Here is a 25,429-nt window from a genome sequence, read left to right as displayed (position 1 = left end):
ATTTAAAATAAGTCAATGTCTTCAAGGACTTGTACCTGGTAAAACTTAAAGTGAATCACTTGTCTGGTCTAGTCTGAGTATCTTGTGCTTGAAAATAATAAAACTATGTCTTTTAGAAAATTAAAAATTGTGGTTTACTCTGAAAGAAAATCATTTGTTAAATCAGACTCTATGTTTCAATTTAAAATATTAGCAAATAAAGTTATTGACTGAAGTTGGGTTTTTGCCATGAAATTTAGGGTGTGGAAAATTAAAATATATATGTAGAAATTTTATTAAAATTTTTTAAAATTTTAATTAATTAATTGATTGATTGATTTCTATTGGCCCCACCACGCAGCTTGAGGGATCTTAGTTTCCCATCCAGGGATCGAACTGGGCCCTCAGCCATGAAGGTGTGGAGTCCTAACCACTGGACTGCCAGGGAAGTCCCTATGTAGAAATTTTAAAACTTTATCGTTAACTCATGATCATTAATGTTTCAATGAATGCAAAACTTCTTAAAATTAATAATAATAATAATAGTTATAATACAATGCAATACAATGCAAAGAGTGAATTTGTAAATTGATCTTCTTTTTTTGATATTAATGTTAAATTTTCAGCCATAACTTATTTTTTGTCCATGGTTCTCAATCCCTTTAATAATATTGTAGTCCCATCTTCCCCCCAAAAATTCTCTCTTAAAGAAATAGTGCAAATAAGAGAGAATTAATCTTTCTAGAGATGTTGTTTGGCATCTTTCATAAATGTTCTTGATTTCATATGAACTGAAGTCAGTCTATTGACCATCCCCAAATATTTTGAGAGCTCATGCTATATACTAGACACCACGTATCATTCATTCAAATTAAACATGTTCATTCTCTCAACAAGCACTTGAGTGCAGACTCAGTGCCTCCATTTTTTTTTTTTTTTTTTTTTGCCGTACGCGGGCCTCTCACCGCTGTGGCCTCTCCGGACGCGCAGGCCCAGCGGCCATGGCTCACGGGCCCAGCCGCTCCGCGGCATGTGGGATCTTCCCGGACCGGGGCACAAACCCGTGTCCCCTACATCGGCAGGCAGACTCTCAAACACTGCACCACCAGGGAAGCCCCAGTGCCTCCATTTTTAAAGACAGAGAACAACTTCCTGTTTTGCAGTGCTGTTCCAATAGTCTTTTATAATACTCATCTAAGGCTAAATGTAAACCAAATCAACTGGACAACGTATTTATCATGTATCTCATTCAAAATGTGTATGTACCAATCTCCCTTCTTCCCTCTTTCAATCCATAGGCTGACCCTCCTGGAAAACACATTTCTGTATCACCTTTGCAGAAAGCCTTTTCTGGTGGGTTGCTTACACTCTCTAAATGCAGTTCTCACCCATCTCTTCCCTTCATATGCACTTGGAATGTGTATTAATCTGAATAATTAATGCTATATGATGTAAAAACCACAAACAAATAACTTAGTGGCCTACTCCAACAAACACCTATTTCTTGCTCATGTCATGGACTGATGTGGCATTGGTCCCTCTCCAGCCTGTGTCTTCTCTATCCCCTGGCTATGCCATCTGGAACATGTAGCTCCCAAGGTTGTCTTGGCAGGAGAAGAGAAGAGCATAGAGTGGACTCCCTACTCTTATCTACTTGGGACTGGAAGCCACACATTACTTTTGTTCACATTCCCTTTGTAAGAATTAGTCACATGGCTCCAGTTTAACTACAACAGACTCTTCCTGTGTATCCAGGCACAGAAAAGGGGTGGGGGACATTGTCTCTGGTGGAGACATATTTACATGTTTCTGCTTAGAAAATAAAAAATATTATCTGACCTTGACACTGACATACCCTTTTCTCTACCTAGTAGTGGTACATTCACTCACTCATTCATTCAAAAAATATAGACTGTATGCCCACCATACTGCAGAGTGGAGGGATTGAAGCTGTATCCACATCAGGTTGCAAACTCCTCCAAGACAGAGATCATAGCTGTTTTGTTAAGTGCCTCATTTGCCTATTCTCAGCTTTCAAAAAAGTGTGTGCTCTATAAAATCTCGTCAATGTGATAATCTAGTATGATTTTTAGAGACAAGGGAGTTTATTTTTCTATGACCTTTTTTAAACCTTTGGGTTTATTTCCTGAAGAGTCAACTCAGCACTTACTGTAAGTCCCAAGGGAAGTAACTCGCTAACTAGTTTTACACCAAGCCCTGGAAATGTCAACATTCAACCCTAGTATATAAATTTCTAGACAATAAAGAGATGCAAGAGTCCCGCTGTTTATTTAAAGGAGGCTGAAGAATCATTCACAACATGGACTTGAAGTTAAACACCACTTTTTATATGTTTTCTATGTTGTTTTCATGTTTTGGTTATAAACGGCAAACAAATTCCCCTTGGTTTCACTATTTTCAGTTTCATTACCCCTCGAAACAGCCTGTTACCCCCTTCGTCCTCCCTGTCATTTCAGGTGTTGTGTGTATCCTAGGCACTCCCATGGGGAGTAGGAGAGTGAAGGGAAATAAGATGTAGAGTAATAAGGCAACATTTCAGGGAGCATTAATGGTGTTACCCCATTATTTCTCTTTCCCTTTAAGTCAGTGCTGCCAGGGGCAGATCAAGCACTTTAACTGCAGAGTTTGCTGGGGTAGGAAATCCAGACCTTCATGGAGCTTAATTATTTGAAGAAAAGTAAGACACAGAAAGCATAAAAGAAACATGAAAGAGAAAAAAGTGAGAAATATATTTAATTATGAATGGGAAATTAGCATAGGGAACAAGAAGCACAGACAAAAAGAATAGTATAGCCTTTATCTTCCATGAAGGGGTGTGGTACATGTTTTGATTAGGGAAAGAGATCACTAGAATGCGTATAGAATGGTTTACGATACTCACATTATGTCTTTAAAATAGGGCTTTTTTTGTCTTCCAAAACTTTTTCAAAGATAAAGGGGGTAATATAGTTTATATAATCAAAGAGACAAATCCTAAATATTGAAAGAATTTGTCTCTAGGCATACAAATGTGAAACAACAACTCTCATGAGGCCCCGTTTCCATGGTAATCAGATTAAAAATTAAAAAGATTATCTGGCCTCATTATTGATTACTCTCCTCCCCTATCCCACATTTTCTAAACCTCCAGTAGAGGTCATTTCTAGTTAGTATACATCATTCATTCATTCAACAAACATTTATCATAAGCCCACAAGGCAGCATGGTGAAGAAGTTAGAACACCCATGCTGAAGCCAGACAAGCTGCCTTTGTATCCCGGTTCTGAAGCTTATTAGCTGTGTGACCCTGGGCAAGTGTACTTAACTCTCTGGGTCTCACCTTCCTCAGCTGTAAAACATAACAGTTCCTGCCTTTGTACCAGCAGTTCTCTCTTCACAGATGTTCCTCCTCCAGAGAATCCCAGGGCTAACTCAATCACCTCTTTCAAGACCTTGATCAACTCTCATTTCAATGATGCCTACTCTGCCGCCTGATATAAACTTTTAACCACCCTGTCTCCAATCCCTTCCTCCCGACCCTTCTTACCCTGACTTTAAAAAATTTTCTCCCTGGCACTTATAACACGCTAGGTACTTCATTTACTTATTATATCTGTTGCTTATTGTCCATCTCCCCCTGCTAGACTGTATGTTCCACCAGGGTAGAAATCTTTCTTTACTATGTAACTCAAGCACCTAGAATAATTCCCCACACATAGCTAGAGCTCCATTAGTAATTTTTGAATGAAAGAATATTCTATCATTTAAGGAGAAGAGCATCAAAGAATGGGTTTGTTTGCAGAAACATGACCTTTTGGTCATTTGAGTACTAAAAGTTTCATCAAAAAGAATAAATTTTTATAAATTAATCATAGTATATATGCCTTATTCATTTGATCCTCCATGATCATTTTAATTGTGGAATATATACATATATTTCCTAAAGAGTTTCAGATACTTGCAGAAAGTCAGGTAATTAGTACTAACCAAAGCCCAGGGTCTAAACCTGGGTCTTTGGACTGTTGTGCTTTTTCCCACCATATAATGTAGTATGGGAGGAAAACAGAATGGCCATCTTCACTTTTTGACTGCTGAAAGTGTGATTCCTCACACAAAACCTTAGTTTACTTGTTTCTCTCTCATCTTAGGTGAATGTATTAGATTTAATGAGCTATTCAAAACAAAGTTTAAGCATAAGTCTCAGTCATAACTAACCTCGAAGGCACTTAGAACTGGATTGTATAAAACTCCCAGCAGTTAGTTTGATTACTTATAGACCAGAAGAGTTTCCTTCTTTGCTATACTTTCCTTCACAACTTGTATTGAAGGTGGGTAATCAATAAAGTAGAAAATACTTGGCTTCTGGAAGCCATATAGAGTGCAGTTATAACAGGGTCTTTTCTTCCTTAGCTGTACATTGTGTTCAGAATCTCAACACAGGGACAATTTTAGCTTTTTTTTTTTTTAATGCTCCATGAAGCTGATGATCTGGAAAAATTTAATATGGGAATGTTAATCTTTTGCCTTTATGTGTGAGGTTTTTTTTTTTTTTTTTTTTTTTTTTGCGGTACGCAGGCCTCTTACTGTTGTGGCCTCTCCCGTTGCGGAGCACAGGCTCTGGACGTGCAGGCTCAGAGGCCATGGCTTACGGGCCCAGCCACTCCGCGGCATGTGGGATCTTCCCGGACCGGGGCACAAACCCGTGTCCCCTGCAGCAGCAGGTGGACTCTCAACCACTGCGCCACCAGGGAAGCCCCAATGTGTGCGCATTTTTGACAGTCAAGTACAGCTATGCTAATTGATTTTTCTTATTTCTCTGGAAAATTGAAGATAATCTTCCAGCATTTGAAGAAGCTCTAGTATTTGCTCTTCCTGTATCTCTAGCAATGACAGACTAGTTGATAGAATTCAAAGACTCAGTCTAGAATAAATGTGTAAAATTATACCAGGAGGACCAACTCACATCCATTAGGATAGCTACTATCAAGCAAAGCAAAACAAAACAAAACAGAAAATTACGTGTTGGTAAGGATGTGAAGAAATTAGAACCCTTGTGCGCTGCTGTTCGGAATGTAAAATGGTTCAGCTGCCATGCAAAACAGTATAGTGGTTCCTCGAAAAGTTAAAAACAGAATTACTCTACGATCCAGCAATTCTACTTCTGGGTATGTACTCGAAAGAATTGAAAGCAAGATCTCTGTTGGATATTTCTACACCATGTTCAAAGCAGCAATACTCACAATAGCTAAAACATTGAAGCAAACCAAGTGCTTATCAGTGGATGAAAGGATAAACAAAATGTGGTATATACATACAATGGAGTATTATTCAGCCTTAAAAGGGAAGGAAATTCTGACATATACTACAACATGGATAAAACTTGAGGACATTATGCTAGGTAAAATAAGCCAATCCCAAAAGGACAAACACTATATGATTCCATTTTTATAAGGTACTTAGAGTAAACATCATAAAGACAGAAAGTTGAATGGTGCTTGCCAGGGGCTGAGGAGTGGAGAAATGGGAAGTTATTGTTTAAAGGGTATAGAATTTCAGGCTTCCCTGGTGGCGCAGTGGTTGAGAGTCCGCCTGCCGATGCAGGGGACGCGGGTTCGTGCCCCGGTCTGGGAGGATCCCACATGCCGCAGAGCGGCTGGGCCCGTGAGCCATGGCCGCTGAGCCTGCGCGTCCGGAGCCTGTGCTCCGCAACGGGAGAGGCCACAACAGTGAGAGGCCTGCATACCGCAAAAAAAAAAAAAAAAAGGGTATAGAATTTCAGTTTTTGAAAGATGAAAACAGTTCCAGATATGGATGGTTGCATAACAATATGAATGTACTTAACACCACTGAACTGTACACTTAAAAAATGGTTAAGATAGAAATTTTATGTTATATGTATTGACCACAATAAAAAAAATTTTTTTTAATTCCTCGCAGGAGGAGAGGAATCAATCTGCTCTACTTTCTTACTCCATAATCCTCTCACCAAGCACTATAATTAATGTGTTCAGTTTGTGAGAGTATAGCGTCTCTGAGACCGAGCTGATTGGTTTGATCTTCAGGTGGGCAGTGAGCACCTATTATTGCCACTGATGGTGCCCTTCTTCTTAACTCTTGCTCTCACGTGAGTGTGCCCCTAATCATAAGCAGGAACAAGTGAATGTGTCTGCAGATTCATGATCTGTACATAAAGACAGCCCTGTGCACATGTCCCTCTAACAGTCATCTTAAATATTAAAATGGAGAGTTTTTATAGATCATACTGGGCTGCACCAGTGAATATATTATCATAATTATGGGTTTCATTGGGAAGCTTTTTAAAAGATTTTTAAATCGTCTTCCTATCATCTTTTTTCTTTTAACTAGTTTATAAAAATTGCTTTTATTGTTGCAAAAGAAACAGAAACTTCATGATGACTACTGAATACACATATTTATTAGCCTCCTTCCCCACCCCAAAACTCCATTAAAATGAGAGCAAAAGAATAAAAAAAAAGAATAAATGCATAACAGTAAAGGGACTAAGATGGGAGCCATGAATGGATTAGAGATTTCAACAAATTTCTGAAAGATAGAAAGTGGAGGAAGTGTGTTGATCGGTAGAACGTGGTGGAGAAAGCCTTACCCAAGAATATTCTGGAAGGGGCTTTGATGGAAGAGGATGCCCAGAGAGGCTCCAGCCATGGATTCAGCAGGTATGAAGGTTAAGAATGAGAAGGGGGCTAAAAACAAGATGGGGACTTTACTGAGAGCCTGACAACAAAAGAACTATGCCAATGGCTTCACTCTCCTGTCTCACTAATTAGCACAATACTTAACAACAGTTGCATATAGTACTCAAGAAGCATCTCATAGTATTAAACAACTTATATTACTTCAAGTTTGCACTTATATAGAACTAAATGTAATATGTATGGAAATGTATACTAATTCTTTACATTGTCAACTAGATGGCTCTTGAAAAACTAAAAATGCAAATGGTTCATTTAAAATAATTTAGTGTTATGTAACTAAAATTTCAAAACAGAAATTAAATTTCAGGTTTTAAAAATAATTTTACTTAAAATTTTGATATTTATTAATTATATTTTGTAATTTTAAATAAAATAACATTTTTGAAACATATACAGTAACTTGTTTCTATTTACCTTAGTTTACATTTTTTAAAAACATTCTAATTATGCTTTCATTTTATACATTTACCTTCAGTTTTTATTCTTTTACACCATTTCTTTCAAGAGAGTACAAATCATCTAAAAATCTTGATTACAACAAGGAAATCAGTGAATTTGCTAAAATGAAGGCAAGAAAAATCAATTTAATGGACTATATATAATAATTTATGAATTATGTATGTCTTTATTACTCATCCAAATAGCACCAGCCCACTGACATGCAAAAATAATTAAACTACCTAGACATGTGCTAAAAATAATTAAACCAAGTCATCTTTTTTTTTTTTTTTTTTTTGCGGTATGCGGGCCTCTCACTGTTGTGGCCTCTCCCGTTGCGGAGCACAGGCTCCGGACGCGCAGGCTCAGCGGCCATGGCTCACGGGCCCAGCCGCTCCGCGGCATATGGGATCCTCCCAGACCGGGGCACGAACCCGTATCCCCTGCATCGGCAGGTGGACTCTCAACCACTTGCGCCACCAGGGAGGCCCCCAAGTCATCTTTGATATCTGCTATCTTTAAGTCATACAGAAACCAGGGCTTTACATGTATTTTTCAATTTTACAGTTATGAAGGTATATTTACAAGGTAAGAGGAGAGAGCACATTTTATTTAGAGGTGTGCTAGCTTAATATATAACTTTTAAATATTTATATGTAGATGTATGGTGTATGGGCTTCCATTTGTATTCTTGCCCCAGCCCACAAATATTAAGGGAGGGCCTTCAGAGAGGCACAAGACAGAGTCCCTAGGAGTCAAATCAATCCACTAGGACAGCCCAGTAGGTGCAGCTATGATCCAGGTGAGTGCAAAGTGGTGTCAGAGCACAAGGGAGGGAAGGGACCTGTCCTTTCATCCCTGTATCTAATATGAACACTCTGGCAATGTTTGGGAATGGATAAATGAATGCACGCAGGCATGCATGAGGTACTTATAAACATGAATACAATAAACAACAAAACTATAAATATTAGAAACAGGTTGTAAAAAGTCATAAAAGAGCAGAGCAATAGACAGTGTCTGGCACTTGACTTAACATGGTTATTACAGAATATACTCATGAGTGCTGTGTTTGTTGATATTTGATTGACCTTCAAGGTCATATAAAAATAGCATCAGGAAGAATTAGAAATGGGGGGGTCATACTGGCAGGAAGATTTTATAATCGCATGAAGCCACTCTTAAGCTTGAATATCATTTTTCACTATAAAGTCTTTTCAGCAAATTCACTCTGCAATACAATTGTGATGTACAAGCATTGCTGCTAATTTTGTCTGAGGAAGCAGTAATGACGCTTCAAGTCTTTAAAAGAGTATTGATTTTTAGTGCAATTTCTCATTTCTTTGTGAATAGAACGGGTCTTATATTTCCTTTTCCCTCTACCGGAGAGAACGACGTTTGCAAAATCAGGTATTTCTATCTTTGGACTGACAGAAGATAGATAAAGAATGAGGATGTGGACAGTGGACCCCACAAAGTAACAGTGAAGTAATGTTGTCTGAAATGTATATTATGTCATCTCTGTGGATTTACATAATTGATATTTCTCCCAATGATCATAGAAGCTAGACTAAATCTTTGAGCAGCAGTATGATTTTAAGGCTGTTGTGTGTGTGTATGTTTCATTGATAAGCTTCAACCCTAGCTCCATTTTAGAATCACTTGGGGAGCATTTTAAAAGTACCATTATCATGCTCCCCACCCCCAAAGATGAAGAGAGTCAAAAATTACTGCATTAAGTAGACAGGAATTATTAGTTCTAACTACTTAACACCCCATGAGATGTTAAACAGGCTAATGTGAAGGCAATCGATTCCCTCCAGATTGTATATGGGATTTCCTTAGAAGGAACACAGAACAAAGGACAGAAGTTCCAAAAAGGGCTGTTCTCTGCAGGTGGCAGGCAAAGAGAGCAGGTCCCCTCTAAGGACAGCCTCCACCCAGCCAAATAGCAGAAAATGAGAAAAGAGGTCCTTTACTAGCCTGTCTCCAAGGCGTAATTTGTTCATATCTGCACTTCTTAAGTCAGAAACCCTGTCTTCTTCTTTTTTTTAAATTGAAGTCGAGTTGATTTACAATGTTGTGGCAATCTCTGCTGTACAGCAAAGTGACTCAGTTATACACATAAAGACATTCTTTTTTTATATTCTTTCCCATGATGGTTTATCACAGGATATTGAATATAGTTCCCTGTGCTGTACATTAGGACCTTGTTGTTTATTCATTCTAAATGTAATAGTTTGCATCTACCAACCCCAAACTCCCAGTCCATCCCTCTCCCTACCCGCCCAGTGGCAACCACAAGTCTGTTCTCTATGTCTATGAGTCTGTTTCTGTTTTGTAATAGGTTCATTTGTGCCATATTTTAGATTCCACATATACGTGATATCACATGGTATTTGTCTTTCTCTTTCTCTGACTTACTTCACTTAGTGTGATAATCTGGAGTTGCATCCATGTTGCTGCAAATGGCATTGTTTCATTCTTTTTATGGCTGAGTAGTATTCCATTGTATATATGTACCACATCTTCTTTATCCATTCATCTGTTGGTGGACATTTAGGTTGTTTCCATGTTTTGGCTATTGTGAACAGTGCTGCTGTAAACATAGGGGTGCATGTATCTTTTTGAATTATAGTTTTGTCCAGCTATATGCCCAGAAGTGGGATTGCTGGATCATATGGTAATTCTAATTTTAGTTTTCTGAGGAACCTCCATACTGTTTTTCATAATGGCTGCACCAATTTACATTCCCAGCAACAGTGTAGGAGGGTTTCCTTTTCTCCACACCCAGCATTTGTTATTAGAAACCCTGTCTTCTTTATCCTTGTGTCACTAGCAGTCACCATGGTGCAAAGAGCAGGTGTTTAATAAATAACTGGTAAAATAATATATGCATGAATAAATAAAAACTGATGTTAATGAAAGACTCTGTCACAATTTTAGTGTGAGGGATGAAAAGGTAGGGGAACAAAAGAGTAGACAGAAATTGGTCCTCGTTTGCCAAAGGGAACCACCAAGTCACCTATAAAAGGAAGTGTTTTGAAACTCTTATCCCAATGTGCACTTCAAGAGTATCAAAGAGTTAAGGGTGAAGAGGTCAGGGAGAGGATCTCCTTGGAGAGAAGCGTGGGTATGCTGTGAACACCCCACCGTAAAATGGGAGAGGGTAAGGGCCCACCACCTCACTTCAAGCATAATGGGAGATGCTTCAAGGAGAACCATAGGGAACCTGATACACATCCCCTGAGCCTAGGAGGCCAGTGGAAATCTATACCAGAGAAACCTCCAAGGCCAGAGGCAGTGACTGGAATCTCCTCACCTGAAGGGTGAGGATGAGTGGCCAAGTTGAAAGGGGTCTGCCCTGCAGAGTTTGTCAGGGCAACAGATGCAAGAATGTGTTCTGGGAACCAGATGTGGTCCAGCTGGAAGCTGCCTTAAGAGTATGTACCCAAGAGGAGTTCCTGCCTGAGGCAAGTTTGCCTCAGTAGAAGGAAACAGGAAGAATACCAGCAGATACAGATGTCTCGGGGTGAGAGGTAGGGGTTTGCTAGTTTGGAGAGAAATCAGTTCCCTCACCTTTATAGAACTTCAGATAAAAACTTACCAGCTATGAGGTGTCTCCAAAGAATCCACAAATGCACTGCAAGAGACAGTTTTGAAGATCTACCTGGCCTACTGAGAGTCAGCTTCGACACTCACCAAACCCAGGGGGTGCCATTTCAGGTCACGACAGTTCCACTAAAGACATCCTTCCCTCCCTCGGCCTTCCCTGAAAAACTCTAGTGTGGAAACTGGGGGCAGGTAATCTCAGCTGCCTTTCTAACTGCAGGCAACTATGGGAGAAAGGGAGCTTTAACTTCACGCTGAGTTTCGAGTTTTAATTATTACACGAGTGGATTTTTTAATTCCTGAAATGAAACTGGTTTTTGTATATGTATGTGTACGTGTGTGACCAAGGCTAACTGGAAGACTCTTAGTATCTACGTATAAGTAGAAAAAACTCTAGGTCTACCAGAAATGGTGTCCAAGGGAGAGAAGGAACAGTTCACCAAGTGGTTTTGATCAGGCAAATAAAATTGCTTTATGATTATGCTCCATCAAATGACTCTTGCTCCGTGCAATGGTTACACTGGTTATAGTCTGAATTCAGAAAGTCACTGGTGGTTTTTAAAAAAGGGGGTTTTCTGAATTTTAAGTATACTATCTAGATATTTTCAGTGCTTCTCTCTATCTGCAAGGGTATCCATGAGTCATTTACAAGTTATTCAGACTATACATTGACAGTTTTCAATTAATGGTAGAGAGTGAACAGGGAGGCAAGGCCATGTTCAAGAATGCTGATTCTGGACTCAGAGTCTAGGGTGTGAGATAACGCTTCCCACCGGCTCCTTGACCAATCTCGTTTTACCGTAAGTGACTGATTAGATGGCACCTTAGTTTTGTAGGGCAGTAGGGAAGTGAGGCAGGGAAGGGAAGGCAGCCAAAGAGGGGTGTGTTGCCACTGTAGGTAGCTGGGAAATGGTGTAAAACACCCACCTCAGAATTATCCCCTTGAGGGGTGAGGGAGCTGGGGTTCTCTGCACCAATTATTGTCAGTCTTGAGTGAGGGCTGCTCCTGGGAGTGTGAATTCCTCTGCATTTAAGGCCTGGTGTGCACGAGGGCAAACTGGTTTTTGGTGTTTCAGAAAAAGTCATTAGGCACAGAGGTGCAGACTGAGATTGGCGGCCAGCTGTAGCCCATGGGGATGGTGAGTCTGAGGCACTGCCAGCGTCTGGAATAGCACATCTCTTTCATCACTCAGCTCCCTTGCACCCTATGTTAAGTTCCCTCTGTCCTATCACTGATTCTTCAAAGTGGTAGCTGGTCATAATTTCTTAAAAGAAAGACCTTTAACGACAGGAGGGGTAGTAAGACAAGATACAGTCTACATTGTAGCTGTAGCATGCTGTAGCTAGTCCTAAGGCTGCAAGTGATATCTGTCATCTCCTTCCTTCCCACCCTTCTAGACTCAACTCATTCTTTTTTTTTTTTTTTTTTTTTTTGCAGTACGCGGGCTTCTCACTGTTGTGGCCTCTCCCATTGTGGAGAACAGGCTCCGGACGCGCAGGCTCAGTGGCCATGGCTCATGGGCCCAGCTGCTCCGCGGCATGTGGGATCCTCCCGGACCAGGGCACGAACCCGTGTCCCCTGCATCGGCAGGCAGACCTCTCAACCACTGCGCCACCAGGGAAGCCCTCAACTCATTCTTGACCAGCACTTCTGCTGGTCTGGGTTGCTTGCTCATGGGGATTACACACATTTTCATCCATGAGAGGTCTGAGCCCTTGGGCCCACTCCAGGCTTTGGTTGCTGCAATCGCCCATTTGCGGACATAGAAGCACCAAGAGGTGTCCCAGTGAATCTCCTGTAACTCTAGATCTAGTGAAACACTTTCTCTTAGGAAATTTGTCCCTCTCCTGAGAGTCAGGATTTCCGATCTCACAGAGCCTAAAGTTGCAGGTATGGGAATCACAAATTTCCCAAGTGGGCCACTGAGAGTAATGTTGAGAGGGTCCACTTCTACTTTAACCTCGTTTCCCAAACCCGTGTTCTACCTACTGAAAACACAGTACCATGTAATCGCTATTATGCAGAAAACTTTTGGATAATGTAAGGTAGGACCAGAGGATACTGTGACTATAAGTCCATTGTTGGACCTCTTTCACCCTTACATGGGTCCCTGGCTCATAGCACTGTTAATAGGCTTCCATGAGAAATCAGACACTCCATGTGATTGGACTGGCTGAGGAACTGTGGGACAAGGAAGGCAACTCACATCCAGAATGTGTACTGACTCTAGGAAGAATGAATTGTCCCCTCCAGGGTGGCAGGGATCTGATGTAATAAACCTGCCACCATATTTTCCTCACAGTGTGGTACCATATCAAGGACTCAGCATCAGTCTCTGCTGTTTACAGGTCAGCCATTCAGCAGTGGAAATTGCCAGAGTATCTTTGGTGATCCCATGCTGCTGGGCTCACGGATAGCCTCCATCCCTGCCACCACGGCTTCTAAATTCATTGGCCTGAGTGTGCAAACACTGGAGTGACCGGACAACATAGCTGGCTGACTTCCACTGGACAAGTCTTCCTCTCTATCTCATTGATCAGTCTCTTTCGTGGTAGATGGCCTCTGGTTGGTATTGATATGAGATCCAATGGGAAAGAAAAAGAAAAATGTGGGAGAAGAGTGTCTTGGAAATCAGAGGAAGTGAAGAGATTCAAATTCAACAATGTCAGATGAATTATCTTGGTCAGGGTTATTTCAATTTTCTGTCCTTCCGTTTCACTAAAAGCAAGTTGATTTATCAATCTTTATTCCATTTTCACTGGCTGTACTTACTGAACCCCTTAGGTTATAATAAAGACTTGTGAGTTCTTTGGGTTACATGAGTATGATTTCTTATTATTTTTATTACTGCTCACCAATCACTTGAAAAGATTTCCTTGCTTGTGGGTGAAGCAGGGGAGATAACAATTAGCTTTTTCCATGACCTTACTTCCTTTGCTATAAAATGAGTTCCTTGGTGAAAAGAAGTTTTATGTGGGTTACCATAATGGTGTATAAGGCTTTCTATAAGTCTACAAATAGTGCTGTTGACAGAAATATGGTGATCAGGGAAGGCAAATCCATATCCGTAACCAGAATGAGTGTCTTTTTTCAGTGATAACAAATCACTGCCCTCTCCTTGATGGAGATGTATATAATTTTTTTTTCTCTGTGTGAAGCATCTCTGGAAGATCAGGTAAATCCCCAGATTGAGACAGTGTATTTAACTGGAATCTCCTTTGTTACTTCCTTGTTTAGCCAAAACAACCCCATGAAGCACAGGTTAGGGTTCCTTGGCACAGGATACAGTTCAGAAAGGCTCTCCAACCTTGAAAAATTTGGAAGCCTTGGATCTGAGGGAGCCTTGCTGAAATGGAATAATATTTTCATTCCGCTTTCAAGAAGCACTGACAGTTCCCATTTCCCAGGAGGCAAAAGCAGAGTGATCAATTCTGAATAGAATCTCTACTGAGAGCATTTTAATCAACTAGAATGAGTACAGACAGCTGGCTCATCACCAAAAACTCACAGATGTGTTTGCACACAATTGGAAAACAGTAAACATCAGGCATCAGGCCAGGTCAATTTGGTGTATTAATTTCTGAGTCTAAAATAGATCTTAGAGGCAAACATTTTTTCTACCCTCATATACAGGAATACTTACCCCTTTCTTCCTACCATCTAGACTATCTGAACAGAACTAGCTCAAGCCCAGCTTATAATAATCAAGATAGTTTTAATATCCTATGGCATTTTTGTATACAAATCTATAGACCAAGAATAAAAAGGGATAGAGAGGCTGGGTGCTTAGAGTTGGCATAGGGGAATTAAATTTCACCTCTTTACCATTTTCCCTAATTTTTAAGATAACTAGAATTATTCATTCGACTTTGAACATGTGGCTGTAACATAGAGACTTCAACAGCAAAGCTTGCGTAGCTAAATGAAGGCAGACATCATGGAATAAACATAATTATTCCAGGGATATTGCCATTGTTCAAAAATACTTTTGAATTCCTTCTTTGGAATGTCTCTCAAGGCCATCAGGAAATTCAATCTTATAGACCCAACTCACATTTAAGAGTAAAATGTTTCTCAATTTATTCATCCATTTATATCTGGCTTGACCCTGAGTGATGTTTGGCAGTTTTAAAAAATAAAATCCACCCTCAAAAGACATTTTGCCATCTCTAAGGATTCTCGAAGCAATATGTGTATGAAGGATAGTCCAACTATAAATTCCAAATATATCTTGACCAATTGTAGTATCATCAGACTAAGTATTTAGCCATTGAAAGGGACTATTTCAAAAGAGGGAGTATTCTTTTGAATGTAAAAAATTCTCATGTTTGTTAAATTAGTCATACGACTGAAGTAATATTTAGTAATTTAATATTTAGTAATATTTATAAATGTTAGTAATGTTAGTAAAATTAGTAATACTTATCATTTTACAATTTATCAAAATGGGAAGTAACTTTCTAATTCTTCCCCTCCATGTGGGGTCTTTTTGAAAACTGTAACATATGTGAGTGTTGGTAATTTATTAAACTCATTGGTGATGGCCTGTTTCTCAGATGTGTTCTCTTCATACCATCTCCTCATTCAATTCAGTTCAATTATGCTTATCTTTGAAGTATGTACCATGAAACACTAGAGGGATAAGCGTAAGTTCTGTAATGGAATAAATTTAAGAAATGCAGCCTGTTATATTCCCTCTTAGATATTCATAATGCATGTAAACACATCAAAGGTGCCCAGAGCTCAGTTATAGCTGATATTTTATGGGGTGGAATAATACCTCCCATTCGATAAAAACTTGGAAAACATAAAGAACATAATTTGGAGCCCCTTTTAAAAAAAGCAAGATCAGGAGGAGACAAATGTTACTTAGCTCAATCATGCCCGGGGTGATTATTTTGTAAGAAAAAGGTTAAAAGAAAAGTTAATAAGAGGTTATACCTTTCTCATTTGAGATGTTTATATTTACTGTAGTCAGGTACAATTTGCCCTTGGGTAACTCAGGAGAAAATGAGCTGTAGCTGCCACTGGTAGGACTAGGACACTCATTATCTGCTTTGTACTCTACAGACCAAATCACATGTCCTCACCTTCCCCTCCCACCCTTGTATCCAGCAAAGCCTGGGGAGAAGAAATCTTTTAGCATTCAGAGTCTAAGGCACCAGACTTTTTTTTTTTTGAAAATCGCCATTTAGTTTTATTTATAACGCTCCTAATAAACACACAAATAAACATCTAATAAACATAATCAAGCACATTTAATTAATTTACAAACCTCTAACTCATTTTATCTAAAGCAAAGCAAAGGAGAGAAAAAGACGTCTAATTTTTAAACAATAGACAGATGTAAAGACTGGAACTGAGAAGTAAAAATCAGGACAAAAAGACAAATTTACAGATACAGATTTTCATCTTTTCAACTTCTGAATATTGTGATAAAAAAAAATCAAGAATCTTTCCCAGAAAGATACCATATTTCAAACAGTCATGACACATGACATCTAGAATGAATCATAAAAACAGAGAATATGTGATAAAGAGAATGGGGAATAGAAAGACAAAGAATTTTTTAAAATCTTTTCATTTGTTATAAAAGTTATTAAAGAAATGGAATCTATATGAATTTACTTTAATTTCTTTTAAAACATACACAGTACCATTTCTCATTGATAATTTTGGAGATTTATGGTCACCACAATATTTCACATTATTTCATCTATGAGTAACATTTTTCAGATCTCTAATATCAGGGTATCTTAATGTTACTGCATATCATAGTTTTTGTAATAACACAATATTTGACCATGTGTCTTACTGAACAGACTAAGTAATGACTATTTCCAACAATCAAGTCTACCAATTTTAACAATAAAAATATGCTTCCAATAAAGGTCTTTAAAAAACATGCCAGAGGTTTTAAGCCATACATAAATCTGGAGGGGAAAACTTTCTTTTGAAGTCTTGATATTTTTATTTAAACATTAATACTATTACTTCACGTAAATGTACAATTCGACAAAATGACAGCCTTCTCTAGGCCTATCAAGTATGAAAGAATTAGTAATCACACAGTATACTTATTATTGACATACACCACAAAAATATATCCCTCTAATATAGGAACACTTGGATACATGCAGTATTTAATCAGATAATGAGACTCACCTATGTTTTTTAAGTTTTGCTTCTGCATCTGTAACCTGCTTAGTAACCATTGCTATCCTGCCAATCCCATCAATTTCTACATCAGAGTTTGCTGGGGATGATGAACTTGTCTTCAGCTGATCTGATTTAATCAAACGCTGCTTCTCACGATTGGCAATCTCTTCCTTTAACAATCTATATTCAATCTTCTTTTCTTCAGGCAAAGCTTCAGGTGTTCGCATGGGATCATTTTCTTTTTCAGATTTTGGAGGTACTTTTGGTTTTGAAGCTTGCTCAGCAGTTCGTCTTGCTTCTTTAATCATGGACTCCAATCCACCAAAAACACTATTGGTTGACTTGGATGCCTCTCCATCAGATTCACTATCATCGGAATCATTTAGGGTTACAACCACTGATTTATGCTTTGGAAGCGAGATCACAGTTTGTGGAAGACAAGGTCCTCTGTGAAACTTTGGGTTCTGTATCCTAGGCTGAGATACTGTATTAATACTGACTATCGATAGATTGCTTCTTGGCACAGGCTGTGAATTGTTCAGAACTGGAGGTGAAGGTGGGTCACTATTACTGGATGTTTCCTCTGGCTTGAAAGCTCTTTTATTTGCTAGAGATTTAAGTAGCTCTTCTCGAAGCAGCATTTCTTCCTCTTTTTCCTCATCTGCAAAAGGTGGTTTTGGAGGCTGTTCTGGATCTTCAGGTGGAAGAGGTGGTGAAGGTGGTAGAGGAGGTAGAGGTTCAAGAGAAACACACAAGCCTTCCACATAAGGCTGGCTCAAAGGTGGTATTGAAGAAACCTGAGGTGGTGGAGGCAAAGAAACAGATGGTGCCGGAGAAAAATACCCCAATGAACATTCAGAGAAGAATGGTGGTTGCACTGGTGAAGGAGCTGGAGAACTGGTTTCACTATCTGTATCCATAGCAACTTCTTCATAGTTATATTGATAAATGCCTCCTCCACTATCAGTAGGTTGCTTATCTAAGGATCGTCTCAGGTCAGGATCTGAAGATTTACTCCTTGATCTCCTCTTTCCACCAACCAATTTCATGAATCGATTGTATTGCTCTTCCTGATTTGAGAGATCTCGAATTTTTCTGATTTCTTCTTCTCTTTTCCTTCTCTCTTCTTCTTCAGCTTGTTTCCGTTGATCCTCTTCTTTCTGTCTTTCCTGTTCTTTTTGTTGTTGTAGTTTCTTCCATGCCTTTGTTTGCTGCTTCCTCAATGCTTGTTTAGCTGTAGTGCTAATTTTTTTGGCTGAATGTGTTTTTGTACTGGTTTTAACTTTTTGCTGTACAGTTTTCATCTTAGTCAGCTTTTCTTTGCTTTCTTTCATCACCTGCTGTTCTTTTTGTTGCCATTTTTTACTGGCTGACTGAAGAGCCAAAAGACGAAGCTGCAATTCAGATAGCTCCTCTTCATCTTCACCAAGCTTCTTTTCAGATAGAATATCTGAGGCACTAATTCTTCTCGTTAAATTTTGTTCCTTATCTTCTAATCCTTGACTAGATTCAGTAGTGTCAGATTTCAGGGAAAGCTGTTTTGTTCCATCTTTAACTTTTTTCAACCGGTTCTTATCTCCTGGTAAAGTCAATTTTTGCCTGAGTGGTTTTAATTCAAATGCCTGAAAAGTTTTGACCTGTGTTTTCTCTTCAGGAGCTACTTCTTTACTTGAGTCCTTTGTAATACTGACATTATCAGTGCTTGTTTGGTCCTCAAAGTTCAGTGTTTTAGGATCTTCTTGCACATTCTCCTCTTTGCTACTCAAAGCTAGTTTTTCATCCTTATTGATGCACTCTAGTTCCAACTGTATTTGCTTATACTTCAAAAGTAAATCTTCAAAAGTTTCTTCCCCACAGTTTTCACTTTTTGATGAATAATTCTGTTTTCTTGATGGAGATCTTCCAAAACTTTTAGAACTCTTCCAAGGTGGAGAGGGCTCTCGCCAGCTCTGACTGCTTCCGAATCCGGATCCCGCTCCTCCTCCCAGAGGAGGTCTGCCCGCTGGCTTGCCTCCTCGCTCACCCCCTCCTCGCCCCCGACTCCAGCGACTCCCACCCCGGTAAGGCCTGCCTCGAAAACGGAAACAGTCCAAGGCGATGTGGCTCCGTTCCCAAAAGGACGGCCGGGGACTGCTTTCGGACAGCGAGCTTGAAGGCATCCGCACGGAGGGCGGGTGAGACCGGAACGGCTCTTTGGGTCGGTAGCTGCTGTGTCCCCTGAGGTGGCCCCGCTCCGACGCGTGCCGCGAGCGTGAAAAATTCCTCAGCTGCTGCTGAGAAGAGGACGATGACGAGGAGGAGCCACCGCCTCCGCCAGATCCACCGCCCCGGGCCGGGTGAGGAGGCCTTCGCCGCGGGTGCGGTAACAGCCCGCCACCACTGCTGCTGCTGTTGCTCCGGCTCCGTACCTGGCTGTTATTATCGTCGTCGCTGATCTCCCCATCTTCGAGCTCCCCTTCTTCCTTGGGCGAGAGGCCACTGGAGGCCGGGGCCGGAGTATCTGCAGTCGCCATCCCGGGAGCAGCGCGTTCCACACAACCTTAGCGCTCTGTCCGGGGATCCGCCCGTCAGCTGCCTTCCTGCTCAGTTTCCTTCTTTCTCAACGGACCCGGTCGGTGCGGCCTTACCCTACTTGCTCACCTAGCGGGCTCTGCTCCCCAACTTCCCCGCACCCCAGCTCTTTCTTGCCGGACTGTCGCAACCCACTTCCCTGCCCTAGCGCCCCCTTGCTCCTCCGCGATCTGGCTCTTCCGCCTCGCGAGAAAAGATCTCTGGAAGTCGGCACCAGACTTTTTAAGATATGAGGAGAGTTTTAGGACTATGATGGCCTCCCTAGTGTGGAAAGGGGTGGGATTTTCCAAGGGCAGGGATGGAGAAAGCAGACTGTAGGTTGTGGGTTCTGAATTGAGACTGCAGAAAGAGAAAGCCAAAGTAAGATAAAGAGGAATCTGGAGTGAATGTTCAGTCCAAAGACAAAATTGGGGCCTTCTCTCTTCCTCAGCACTATTCCCAGAGGGACTAAGTTGGATCAGGACACAACTCCTGATTCTCATGCTCTGTATTGATTAAGGTGACCCAATGCGCATTTATCTTTATTCCCACTGGCACCTCCAAATTCTCCCTATTTGGGGAGAGTTCCCAATTGTATGAAACTTCGTGGGAGTCCAAAAGAAGCCAACAGCAACCCAAGACCACCTCTCCCCACCCCTGGAAGTTAAGGCGTGGTCACCAACCAGACTCAGCCAATCAGATTCTCATACTTGGATCTTTCAGTCTTGAGCAAGATATGCAAAGATAAAGGATTAGGAATAGAAAATATTAAAATTTTTAATTTTTATTTGAAATACAGTAAATTTCACTCATTTTACGATTCAGTTCTTTCTGTTCTCTGAATGGATATAGAGTCATGTATCTATGACCACAATTAAGACACAGAACAGTTCCACTAACCCCAAAACTGCATGCTGTCCCTTTTTAGTCAAACCCTTTCCCTGGCAATTACTGATATGCTCTCTGTTGCTACAGTTTTGCTTTTCCAAAATGTTATATAAAATATGTAACCTTTTGAGTCTATCCTGTTTCACTTAGGATAGTAAATTTGAAATTCATCAATTTTGTCAAGTGTATCAATGGTTCACTTGTTTTTATTACTATGTAATATTTCATTGTTATTCCTGGTAATGAAAAGGAACAATAATAGCTTAAAATTTTTCAAAAAAGGAGAACAAAATTGAAAGACTCATACAACCTGATTTCAACTAGAAACTAGAGAGTTCAGAAATTAACACACATAAATATAGTCAATTAATTTTTGACAAAGATGCAAAGCAGTTCAATGGAAATAGTCTTTCTTTCTTTTATATAAATTTATTTATTTATTTATATTTATTTTGGGCTGTGTTGGGTCTTCGATGCTGTGCGCAGGCTCTCTCTAGTTGTGGTGAGCAGGGGCTACTCTTCATTGTGGTGCGTGGGCTTCTCATTGTGGTGGCTTCTCTTGTTATGGAGCATGGGCTCTAGGCGCATGGGCTTCAGTAGTTGTGGCTCACAGGCTCTAGAGCACAGGTTCAGTAGTTGTGGTGCACCGGCTTAGTTGCTCCGTGGCATGTGGGATCTTCCCAGACCAGGGCTCGAACCTGTGTCCCCTGCACTGGGAGGCGGATTCTTAACCACTGTGCCACCAGGTAAGTCCAAAGATGGTCTTTCTAACAAAAGTGCTGGAATAATAGGCTATCCATAAGCAAAAACCTGAAAACCCTTACCTCTACCTCACACCTTATTCTTTTATTATAATATCTGTAGATCTATAGTGATACCTCCTCTTTCATTCCTGATTTGGTAATATGGGTTCTCTCTCTCTCTCTCTCAATCGATGTGGAGGTTTATTAATTTTTTTAAATCTTTACAAAGAATTAGCTTTTAGTTTCATTGATATTATTGTCTGCATTTTTTATTTCTCCTATTAATTTCCATTTTTCTGCTTGCTTTGGATTTCATTTTTTTTCTAGTTTCTTAATGTGGAAGCTTGAATTATTATAAGGTCTTTCCTTTTTCTAACACAAAGGTTTAATGCTATAAATTTCACCCTAAGAACTGCCGTACCTGCCTCCCATGTATTGCGATATGTTCTGTTTTCCTTTTCACTTTACTCAAAATATAATCTAATTTTCTCTGTGACATCTTTTTTGACCTATTCATTATTTAGAAGTCTGTTGTTTAATTTCCAAATATCTGATGATTTTCCAGATATCCTTCAGTTATTGATTTCTTATATAATTTCATTATGGCTAGAGAACATATTTTGTATGATTTCAATTCTTTAATTTTTTTAAGGTTTGTTCTATGGTCCAAGATATGAACTATGTTAGTGAATACTGTATATTATTAAATACATGTATTTTGTGGTTGTTGCCTGAAATATTCTATAAATATCAACTATGTCAAGTTGATTGATAGCCTTGTTCAGGTATTCAGATATAATATTTTCTAGTTCTAAAATTTATGTTTGTTTCTTTTTTATAATTTCTACTTCTCTACTGAGAACTTCTATCTTCCCATTCATTTTATTTTATTTATTTATTTATTTTTATTTATCTATTTTTTTTTTGCGGTACGCGGGCCTCTCACTGTTGTGGTCTCTCCCGTTGAGGAGCACAGGCTCCGGACATGCAGGCTTAGCGGCCACAGCTCACGGGCCTAGCTGCTCTGCGGCATGTGGGATCTTCCCGTACCGGGGCACGAACCCGCATCCCCTGCATCGGCAGGCGGACTCTCAACCACTGCGCCACCAGGGAAGCCCTTCCCATTCATTTTAAGAGTTCCCACCATCACTTCATGGGGCATTGTTATTATAGCTGTTCTAATTCTTCTGATAATCCCAACATTTGAGTCATCTTAATGTTGCTTCTGTTGATCATTTTTTCCTGGGGTTTTCTGGGCTGTTTTTAGTTTTGTTTGCATATTAATTGTGTTTTTTATTCTTTGTATATTGGGTAATTTTTGATCCTAGAGTGAGCATTTTGAATATTATGTTGTGAGACACTGGGTCCTATTAAAAATCTTCTGGGGACAATTAAAAAATGGGCAGAAAATCTGAATAAACACTTTTCCAAAGAAGACATACCGCTGGCCAACAGGCACATGAAAAGATCCTCAACATAACTAATCATCAGGGAAAAGAAAATCAAAACCACAATAAGATATCACCCTTATACCTGTCAGAATGGCAATTATCAAAAAGACAACAAATAACAAATGCTGGTGAAGATGTGGAGAAAAGGGAACCCTCCTATACTGTTGGTGGGAATGTAAACTGGAACAGTCACCATGGAAAGCAGTATGAAGGTTCTTCAAAAAACTGAAAATGGAACTACCATATGACCCAGCAATTCCACTCCTGGGTATTTATGCAAAGAAAATAAAAACACTAATTAGAAAAGATATATGAACCCCTATGTTCATTGCAGAATTATCTACAATAGCCAATATATGGAAGCAGCCTAAGTGCCCAACAATAGATAAATGGATGGAGAAGATGTGGTACACACACACACACACACACACACACACACACACACACACAGAGGAATATTACTCAGCCATAAAAAAGAATGAAATCTTGCCATTTGTGATAGTACAGATGGACTTAGAGGGTATTACGCTAAGTGAAATAAGTCAGTCACAGAAAGACATATACTGTATGATTTAACTTATACTTAGAATCTAAAAATCAAATTAATGATCAAAAACAACAAAACAGAAACAGACTCATAGATACAGAGAACAAACAGGTGGTTGCCAGAGGGGAGAAGAGTAAGGGGATGAGAAAAATAGGTGAGGGAGATTAAGAGGTACAAACTTCCAGCTGCAAAATAGACAAGTCATGGGTATGAAACATACAGTCTGGGGAATATAGTCAATAATTATGTAATATCTTTGTATGGTGACAGAGGATAACCAGCCTTACTGTGGTAAACATTTGGAAATGTATAGAAATATTGACTCATGATACCATGCACCAGAAACTAACCTAGTATTGTAGGTCAATTATACTTCAAAAAACAAAGAAACAAATCCATAGAGAAAGAGATCAGATCTGTGGTTACCAGAGGTGGGGTGGGGGGGGGAGGGGGAGTCAAAAGGTACAAACTCCCAGTTAGATAAATAAGTACCAGGGATATAATGTACAACATGATAAATATAATTATCACTGCTGTATGTTATATATGAAAGGTGTTAAGAGAGTAAATCCTAAGAGTTCTAATCACAAGGAAAATTTTTTTCTATTTCTTTCATATCATATCTATATGAGATGATGGATGTTCACTAAACTTATTGTGAAAATCATTTCATATGTATGTAAGTCAAATCATTATGCCTTACAACTTGAACTTATATAGTGCTGTATGTCAATTATATCTCAGTGAAACTGCAAGAAAAAATCCTCTAGAGAATGTAATTTTTTTAGCAGACAATCAAGCTAGTTTGTTTTGAACCATAAAGTCATCTTGCCTTCTGTGGGTTCCAATATTGGTTCTTTTTTTTTTTTTTTTTTTTTTTTTGCTGCGGTACACGGGCCTCTCACTGTTGTGGCCTCTCCCGTTGCGGAGCACAGGCTCTGGACGCACAGGCCCAGCGGCCATGGCTCATGGGCCCAGCCGCTCTGTGGCACGTGGGATCCTCCCGGACCGGGGCACGAACCCATGTCCCCTGCATCGGCAGGCGGACTCTCAACCACTGCGCCACCAGGGAAGCCCAAGACTTAACGTTTTGACAAAGTTTTTGAAAGATCACAGAAGAATTATCATTTCCCCATTGATTATTAAGATCGTTTTCCAGGGTCTCAGGTTACCTGGTCATGTTTCTCTCCCACATTACTATGCAAGGCAAGGACTGCCTGTACTGAGGAGTATAATTGCTAGAGTAACAAACATTTGACACACTGAACTACCAATTAATTCCTGTCATAAACCCCTGTCCTAGTGTGATAGCCTTAAAGACTATGTTCCAACTAGGATCAATAGATGTGTAAGTCAACTTATGTCCTTGGAAATTAGTAAAGGTAAAGCAAAATGAAGAGTGAATAATCATTAGACACTAGTTGAGAATCTCAATATCAGCAAGCTCTTCTCTCTGCTTATAACATATGAAGTCTGTCTTTAGCCATATGAGCTCAGGCTTTGCCACTGTAATGCACCTTTTCACTTTGCCTGGTCCCGCCCCTTATGTCACTGTCCACAAACTTCTGACAAGATAGGCCTTTCTATGTAAAACTTGGCTGTACTTCAGTAGCAGGACCTGAACCAAAAACAGTCACTATATGTGGATAAATTTTTAAATACTAATAGTTAGAAATTAATTTCAAAAATCAAATATTAGAGTAAACAGATAGAATCAAAATCTTTATTCAAAGTGTTTCCCAGAATTGCCTCTGCCCAAAATGGTGATGGGCCTGTAAAACCATAGACCTGAGGATGATTCAAAACCAACAAACAAAAAAACAAAAAGCAGAAGAGGTCAGTCTGCAGAGGGGAATTGTACAGATGTGCGAAAAGAAGCAGATGTAAGAGACCCTGGGGCTCTGGAAAGAGAAGCTTTGGAACTTCCTTGACCCCTAGAAGCTGGATTGTATGAGTTTCCTAAGATTCTTCTACATTTTTTCCTACAAGTTAACCTACAATTAATTCTACACATTAATTCTACACATTTTTAAAAACGAGTTTCTGTTCCTTAGGGTATTATTGCGATACCCTAAGGTCACGTTGCAATAATATCCCAGTAATGTAGCATAATTCAAATGCCACATACACCATGCATAGAGCTCAGTTTTTAATAGAAATCTATAAGTTTAATCTAACCAAAACATTTGTAGATTCACACTAATAATTTTTCATTTCTGTTATAAAGTTACAAAGGTATTTCATGTAGGGATAGTCAATGTAAAAAAACTAAATGATCCAGAAATGTATAGAGAGACTGTGAATGTGAAAATTCCTATACTTCCCCA

General features: G+C 39.6%; 1 protein-coding gene across 1 annotated transcript; it reads right to left on the bottom strand.

Moving 5' to 3' along the window:
- Positions 1-16,925: 16,925 nt before the first annotated feature.
- Positions 16,926-19,597, bottom strand: LOC132485260 (zinc finger C3H1 domain-containing protein-like). The gene has a single exon (XM_060091763.1). It carries the CDS (start codon positions 19,434-19,436, stop codon positions 16,926-16,928), a length of 2,511 nt encoding a protein of 836 aa, XP_059947746.1. The 5' UTR covers positions 19,437-19,597.
- Positions 19,598-25,429: the final 5,832 nt, after the last annotated feature.

The sequence above is a fragment of the Mesoplodon densirostris genome, chromosome 3 (assembly GCF_025265405.1).
Source record: "Mesoplodon densirostris isolate mMesDen1 chromosome 3, mMesDen1 primary haplotype, whole genome shotgun sequence".
Classification (NCBI taxonomy): Eukaryota; Metazoa; Chordata; class Mammalia; order Artiodactyla; family Ziphiidae; genus Mesoplodon; species Mesoplodon densirostris.
The sequence above is the reverse complement of the archived record's forward strand: the minus strand, read 5'-3'. Positions and strand labels throughout refer to the sequence as shown.